The sequence below is a fragment of the Hordeum vulgare genome, chromosome 7H, assembly GCF_904849725.1.
Source record: "Hordeum vulgare subsp. vulgare chromosome 7H, MorexV3_pseudomolecules_assembly, whole genome shotgun sequence".
In the NCBI taxonomy this organism is placed as follows: Eukaryota; Viridiplantae; Streptophyta; class Magnoliopsida; order Poales; family Poaceae; genus Hordeum; species Hordeum vulgare.
Genome location: NC_058524.1, coordinates 226,181,774 through 226,190,169, shown reverse-complemented (window position 1 = coordinate 226,190,169; position 8,396 = coordinate 226,181,774). Strand labels below are relative to the sequence as shown.

The following is an 8,396-nucleotide window of genomic DNA, read 5'->3' as shown; positions in this document are numbered from 1 at the left end:
AACGTTCGGTTTGGCCGGATTTTGTCCGTTTGGGACGACAATGAGTTCGTCCATGTCAGCCTCTGTCCGTTGGGTCGTGTGTGCCCCTACCGTGCGGCCGCATCCCAAATCATGTCCGTGTTGGACTTGATTAAAAAAAAACGCAAGTAAAAATAAATAAACGTAGTTAAAAAACATAAAACATAATAACATTAACATTAAAAACGTCCCAGTTTTCACGGCCACAAAACGGCCCAGTTTTGACATAATTAACATAAAAAAGAAGCCCGTCGTTGCCGTGGCCGTCGCCGTCTTCACTGGCCGCCGGTGACGTCGTCGTCGTCGTCGTTGACGAGGTCGACGTAGGCCGGCGACGTCTAGAGGTGGGCCGGCGGGCCATGGTGCGCGGGGGCGGACTGGAAGCTGGCCTGCACCACCTCCTCCCGTGGCGAGGCGTCCCGCTCCGGTGACCGCGGCGGTGTGGGGCACCAGTTCACGACCCACACTGCCTGCGCCATCTCCGGCGCGGTGCACGACCAACCCCATGACGCGCCCATCAGTTCCGGAGGGAACGTGGCCACCTCCTCCTCCCCCATCTGCTCGGGGATGGCGACGTCGCCGGCCGCAGAGAGGGCCATGGCGCGGTCCAAGCCCGGCCATTGGCACTCATCATGTGTCGTCATGGAGTCCTCCATGACGCGATGCATGAGCCGGGCCTCCTCCTCCTCCGTCATGCGAGGAGGTGGAGGTGGTGACGGAGACGGGGAAGGCGAGGACGTGGGCGTGAGGCCGCGCACCCGTGTACGCCCGCGCACCTCCCGTGCCCGCGGCGGCCCCGAGACCGTGCCAGCGAAGTAGGAGGCACGCTGCACGTCGTGCTCGTCCCTGAGCCAGGTGTCCTAGAGGGTGGAGTCGGCGGCGTACCTTTCGTCGTAGTAGAGGTCGTCGGGGAGGAGGCGACGACGACGCTCGATCTCCTTGCGGCGCGCACGGTCGCTCGTCGGCACCGGCGAGATAGGGACGCGGTCGGCGGAGAGGTGCCACGCGTTGGGGAGGTGGACGTCGCTCCACGGACCGGCGTCTTCGTCTCCCAGTAGCGCCGGCATACCTCAACATTGAGGTACTGCCGGTCGCGATGGCTGGCTGGCCTAGGGCGATGGTGAAGGGAGCCGCGGCGGAGGCACGGCGCGGTGGCGATGCGGCCTCCTCCTTCACGAAGCCGCGGCGGCGGCCCGACGAGGAGCCAGCCTCGCGGTTGTGGTTGCCCTTGCGGTCGTAGTTCCACAGGCCCATGGCTGCTGCGATGTGGGCGGCCGGCGAGTTCGAGGAGGCTGCTAGGGTTCACGGCTGTCGGGTTTCGAGAAGGTCGAGGGGTGTCGATGGGAACTGTGGACGACGATCGGTCCACGGCTTCCCCATTTAAGAAGGACCGTGATCGTTCCCTAGGCGGAGGACAGATGGGCCCGGCCGCTCGTGCGCATTGATGTGGACGGTGGAAGGTAGGTGGCCGCCTGCCACGCGTCCCGGCACGGACGAGCGCATCTGTTTGATGTCCGCCGCGATTCAAATCCCGCGCAAGTTTGCGTTCGAAATGAAGCGTGCCGGACACAACACGGACAAGATGAATCTGGACCGTCTCACGCTGGGTCGACCTGTTTGTTCCTTTTACCCCCAAACGGACGGGACTGACAGAACGGGTCGTCCAGTGAAGTTGGCCGAATCGCATAGGATAGAGATCTCATTGTAACCACGGTAATTTTAGGCACAACGGAACAGACGGTAGTCGGTAGTAGTAGTACCGTGTCAACGTCAAGGGCGACCTCTAGTCTATGTTGGAAAGCATAAATACTGGAGGAAAAAAACAGTAAAAATCCATGAATCCGGGGGAGTGGGAAAGCAACTCTGTCTGCTCTGGTTTACGATTCCACGATCATACGTAAAAGAGAATGTATGTTCAGGTTGAAGACAATCCTATATAATCATCTGTGAGTCAGCGGTTTTCTCATTGACTGGCACTGCGTAGCAGCCTCCATGAACCAGATGGGTGCTCCTTCACGCTTTGTTGCTACGTCGCTGTCTGCGTGAGCCTAAGGAGAAACTAAAACTTTCCCCCGGCAGCAGGAGATCCACTGGCGCGCACATCGTCGTTCATCACCAGCTACAGCTAGCGAAGCAAACAAGGAGCCGGGAAGAGGCGGCCGCGGCCGGCCCCCGGCCATCCGGTCGCTGTCCGACAGCTCCTAGACAGCAGCGTCGACCGCGCCCGGCCGGCGCCCCCGCCGAGCTAGCTAGCCCAACGACAGCCCGCCCATGAGGCAACCATGCTCTTCCTCTTCACAAAGTACTTATCCAGGGGCAGCAAGAACGCGGCAGCCGGCGACGACGACGACAAGAGGCAGAGGCAGAAGCAGAAGCAGAAGCAGCGCGAGATGCCGGCGGCATCGGCGTCGAATGGTCCTGCGGACAGCGAGCACGGCTGCATGCCCGGCTGCGTGCCTGTGCGCGCCAAGCGGACGGCCACGGTCACGACCGTCACGACCACGTCGGCGAGGACGTCGCGGCACAACTTCGTCAGGTCGGCAGCGTCGGGGCTGTTCCCCGGGGCGCCGGTGTTCACCAACCACGAGTCCCTCCCCGCGCTCCCCGAGGCCTACTCGGAGTTCGCCGCCGCGTTCCCGCAGTACGGCGGGCTAGCCGGCACGGCGGACGCGATCAGGGACGGGGAATACAGGCACCTCGACCGCCACGTCTGCCTGGACTACAACGGGATGAACCTCTTCTCCCACGCGCAGATGAACTCCTCGGTGCCCTCCACGTCCGCTCCGGCGGAGCCGTCGGCGTGGCAGCCGCCCTTCTTCGACATCGCGTACAGGTCGGCGAGCCTGCGATCGCAGGTGCAGCAATGCGGGGACGGCATCGCCGCCGAATCCGCGGCGGGAGGAGGCATCAGCGGCGCCGTTACGAGGCGCATCATGGCGTCCCTCAAGATCCCCGAGGATGAGTACACCATGGTGTGCACGGCGAACCGGACCACAGCCTTCCGGCTCCTGGCCGAATCCTACTCCTTCACTCCCGGCGGCGGCAGGAAGAAGCTGCTCTCTGTGTACGACTACGAGAGCGAGGCGGTGGGTGCCATGGCCCAGAGCGCGCGCAACCGCGGCGCGGAGGTCATGCACGCGAGCTTCGCGTGGCCGAGCATGCGCGTCCACGCCGCAGACCTCCGCAAGAAGCTGCTCCGTGGGCGGCGGCGGCAGCGCGGCCGTGGTCTCTTCGTGTTCCCGCTGGTGTCCCGGATGACCGGCGCGAGGTACCCGTACCTCTGGATGAGCGCCGCGGCGGAGCAGGGGTGGCACGTGGCGCTGGACGCGTGCGCGCTCGGCGCCAAGGACCTCGACACCCTCGGCCTCTCCCTCCTCCGCCCGGACTTCATCGTCTGCAATTTCTTCAAGGTGTTCGGCGAGAACCCCTCGGGCTTCGCCGGGCTGTTCGTCAAGAAGGCCAGCCTCGGCGCGCTCGAGCGCTCCGCGGTCGCGCGCAGCATCGGCATCGTCAGCATCGTTCCGGCGCGGCGGTGGTCGCTCCGCGACGACTACTCCACCGACCTTGAGCACTCGCTCACCTTCCACAAAGCGGTCGACCCGCCAACGGCGGACGATGTCGATCTTGATACCAGCTGCTCCTTTTCCGGTCCGCTCAGCGCCACCGCCACCGCCACCGCCACCGGTCGCAGGACCGACGAGGCCGAGAACGGCGACACTCCGGAAATTTGCGAGGTGGACCGTAGGCCATCCGAAGCCGAAGAAGACACTCGGCCATGGCCGCCGCCAGCAGCAGTCGAAGCAGAGGAGGAGCGCGTGCTGGAGGTGGAGTGCAGGGGGCTGGACCACGCGGACGCGCTGGGCCTCATCGCCATCGGCAACCGGCTGCGGTGCATCAGCAACTGGCTGGTGGTGGCGATGCAGAAGCTACGGCACCCGCACCCGGAGCACGGCGGAGGGAAGCAGCTGGTACGGGTGTACGGGCCGCGCGTCAAGTTCGAGCGGGGGCCCTCGCTGGCGTTCAACGTGTACGACTGGAAGGGGGAGAAGGTGGCGCCGGCGCTGGTGCAGAAGCTTGCCGACCGGCAGGGCATCTCCCTCACCTGCGGCTTCCTGCGGAACATCTGGTTCGCTGACAAGTATGAGGCCGACAGGAGCGCCGTCCTTGAGCAGGCAAGCGACGGCGGCGGCGAGATGGGGATCCATGTGGTGAATGCGTCGCTGGGGTTCTTGACCAACTTCGAGGACGCGTACAAGCTGTGGGCGTTCGTGGCCAAGTTCTTGGACGCCGACTTCGTGGAGAAGGAGAGGTGGAGGTACACGGCGCTCAACCAGAAGACCGTCGAAGTGTAGGTCGCCACCACCATGTTCTGTTCACTGCGTCATTTGTTCACCACGTCGTTCTTCTGTACTGCATTTGGGAATACATGCAACCACTGGTCAAGAGGAAGCCGTTCGGCCCATCTGAAAGCTTTTAGAACAACTCTATCATGTATAATCATGACATGCAAACGCGTATTGCAGTTCGATGAAGTGGGTTGCGGGACGAAAAATTACGTTGCAGAACAAAACCCGCATAATGAAACTGCATAATTTGAAAAATAAACATTCGCGGGCGAAATTAGAACCATAGTTATGATCATACAAACTACATTCAGTACTAGAGGGGGGCATCACCTACTGGAGCCAAGGAAAAAAATAGCGTGCTATTTGAAATAGCGCAGCCTTCAAAAAAACACTATGAACGAAATAGCGTGCTAATAGCATGCTATTTTGCAAAATAGCGTGTCACAAAACATTGTTCAGATTTCAGCATATAGCAACACAAATGACAGATTTCAGCAGCTAAAACCAAGGCTAAACCATTGTTCAGATAGCAAAGCATGGTCCAGATATAGGCATATAGCATTGTTCAGAGTTCAATAGTTCATACATCGAGATTTCAGACAAACAAAGTAGACAGATAAATTAAACAGCCAACAAACAAGGTCCAGAATAGCAGAAATAAGGACTTAGGACTTTAGGAGCCACCCAATAGCGATGCATAAGCTCAATCAGAATCAGATGAACTCGCTGCCATGGCATCATCATCCGAATCAGAAGAAGAACCCGCAGATTGCAGCTCATCATCTCGCCGATAATGGGCTGATGAAAAATTCGTCTCAAAAAAATAGCGCCGCGTCGAAAAAATAGCGTCGATACACGCTATAGCGCGAAATTGCCGTATTTAACGCGAATAGTGTCGTAGCGAGTGAAATATGCACAACATAGCGTTTAGTTTTCAAATACGCTATTAGTGCGCTATTTTTTTCTTTGACTCGAGCTCATCGGAGCTCACCAGAGCTACTACCTATCTTACCGCACTACGCAAAATGGAGCTGACCGGAGTCGAGCTCGTGCAGTAGTAGATATCCTACATTCAGTCGTCGTCCTCGTTAGAGGAGAGCTCGACGTAGATGCGCTTCTGCGCACTCGCTTCGTGACGCCACTCCTCCACCTTGTGGCCGAAGGCGATGGCCGACGCGACACCCTGCTCGTAGAGCACGGTGTCGATCTCCTCCTCCCTCCGGCGGCGCTGCTAGTCCTCTTCCGCCTCTCGTGCACTCCGCGCCTCCGCCGGAGGGAGGAAATCCTCCGGTCCGACGACGGCCCTGGCACGTCGCTCCGGCACCGCCTCGGCCTCTGGCTCCATCTTCACCGATGGGAGCTCTTCGAGCTCCCTCTTCACTGGTGGGAGGGAGGAGGACGAGCGCGAGCTCGACGCCTTGAATGAGCTGCTGCCGGAGAAGAGGCGGTCGCACGCGCGGTCGTACTCCTCTGTCTCGCGACGGAGGAGCGACGACGGCGGCGTCAGGACCCACCGCGTGTACCAGCGGGCGGCGCGCTTACGGGCGGCGTCGGATCTGACGCGACGAGCCCTCTCGGGGTCGGCGTTCCTACGGCTACCGGAGCTGGCCATCAAGGGCGGTGGATTGGAGCGGCTACGCGGCGGAATGGAGGCGCGCGGCGGCGGATTGGAGGCGTTGGCGGTGAGGTGGGGGGGCTTCTTGCGGCGGCGGAGGGTTAGGGTTTCGACCCACATCCAGCGGTCGAACCCGCAGTTATACCGGTCGAGCGGTTGCGTTTACGGGCCACCGCAAAAAATTTACGGGTCGGGCCGCGTTTGGAGTGTGTGCTCTGGCAGGAAAACCAGCCCAAACACGTATAGTCGTCGGATTTTTTTCGGGTTGGCCGTTTTGCAGGGTTTGCTAGAGTTGCTCTTAGCGAAAATAGCGCCACCCGACGCTATTTTCGAGGTGGGGTGTTCCGGCTCCCAGCCATCCTCAAGTTTGTCTCCCTAGCCGTCGAATTCAACTCATATACGACTCCGATATACTTCCAATAAATGGACAATTACATGATTCATTATAGAAATTAATACAAATTAAATAGTTTAATAAAACAAGCTCATAATTCGAACACAAATTAAACACATCGATCTGGACGTTGCCCTTGAGCCTCCGTAAGTGCTCCATAGATTGTGATGCATATGTGGGTCTCGGATCCCTTCACGTATATTGAGGAAGGCATCCCATGTTGCCGATGCCTCGTGATCAACAGCTGCAAGGGGATCCTGCATGGAACATGGTCCGCTGTCAAACATTGGCTCTACATGCTCGCTCTCAATGATCATGTTCTGCAAGATGATACAACAATTCATCACCTCCCACATCTGAGATTTCGACCAGGTGAGAGTGGGGTGCCAAGCAACAACAAATCGAGATTGGATCACACCAAATGCCCACTTGACATCCTTCCTGCAAGCCTCCTCACACTTAGCAAAGTAGGACTTCTTGCCTCATGTCACGGGGTTTGAGATAGTCTTCATAAATGTTGACCCTCTTGGATAGATGTCATCTGCTAGTTTGTATCCTTTGTTGTAGTGGCGCCCATTGACCTCGAAGTTCACTGGAGGACCATGACCTTCAACAAGCTTGGCAAAGACATTCGAGCACTACACGACGTTGATGTCGTTGTGAGTTCTTGACATTCCAAAGGAGTGCCAAATACAGAGATCATGTGTAGCCAGTGCCTCAAGTACCACACTGCAAGCTCCTTTCGCATCTTTGTACATCCCCTGCCAAGCAAATGGACAATTTTTCCATTCCCAATGCATGTAGTCGATGCTTACAAGCATGCCAGGAAATCATCTTGTTTCATTCTGTGTTAGGATCCGAGTAGTGTCTTCAACATTGGGTGATCGCAAGTATTGTGGTCCAAACACTTTCACCACTGCCCTATGGAACTTGTACAAACACTCAATAGTGGTGGACTCAGGCCATGCGTCCATAGTCTTTCTGTATATCACTGGAAGCTCTGTATGCAAGCATCCTCATAGTAGTCGTGCACTTCTGGAGTGAGGAGAATCCCTGTGTGTTGGTGCAGTCCTTGCAAATGAAATAGTCGTCGAACTCATGAATGGCATTCATAATCTTGAGGAAGAGCTTCCGGCTCATCCGATAACGGTGCCGAAATACTTTCTCACCGTGTAGTGGAGAGTCGACGAAGTAGTCGGCGTAGAGCAAGCAATAGCCCTCTATTTGATGCCTTTGATTGCTCTTGCAGCGGCCCGACGCTCAACCACCTCGTCACGGCTTTGCATTCTTTGCGAACATGCCGGCCAAAGAGGCGAGGATCATGAGGTGCTCTTCATCGTTGGTGTTGGCCTTGGATTCCTCCACCATCAGAATCGCAAAGACCTCCTCGTCATTCAGAGTCCATCGTCGAAGAGGCAAATCATCGAACGCCTAGCGGGCGTGGTGAGAAGGTAGCCACTGGTATCCTCGTCTGCATGGTCGAAGCCCTAGAAAGCTCGAGTAGTAGCGGGGATGGAGTCCATCGCGGTGAAACCCTCTCTTTTCTATGTGGGAATGGCCTTTCTAGCGGCGGGTGTTGGGGATACCCAAAACTGGTAGGCCCATGAAGGGTCAAAATACCATAGTAGCATGGGGTCCACACATGATGTGGGCACAGACAAATACATACATACTATCCACTCGGACGAGTACAACCTATCCACTCGGACAAGTACAACATATCCACTTGGATGAGTACAGACTATCCACCAGGACGAGTACAACCTATCCACTCGGAAAAGTACTTTTTGTCCACTCGGACGAGTACAACCTATCCACTCGGACGAGTACAACCTATCCACTCGGACGAGTTCAACCTATCCACTCGGACAAGTACAGTTTGTCCACTTCGACAAGTACAACCTATCCACTCGGACAAGTACAGTCTGTCCACTCGGATATGTACAATCTGTCCACTCGGATGACAGTCAACCACTCGGCCATACGACTCACTCGGATATGTAAGGATCAACAGTCAGCAAGG

General features: G+C 57.3%; 1 protein-coding gene across 1 annotated transcript; it reads left to right on the top strand.

Annotated features, from left to right (window-relative positions):
• The first annotated feature begins 1,874 nt into the window (after nucleotides 1–1,874).
• Nucleotides 1,875–4,480, top strand: LOC123412456. The gene has a single exon (XM_045105405.1). It carries the CDS (start codon nucleotides 2,301–2,303, stop codon nucleotides 4,368–4,370), a length of 2,070 nt encoding a protein of 689 aa, XP_044961340.1. The 5' UTR covers nucleotides 1,875–2,300; the 3' UTR covers nucleotides 4,371–4,480.
• Nucleotides 4,481–8,396: the final 3,916 nt, after the last annotated feature.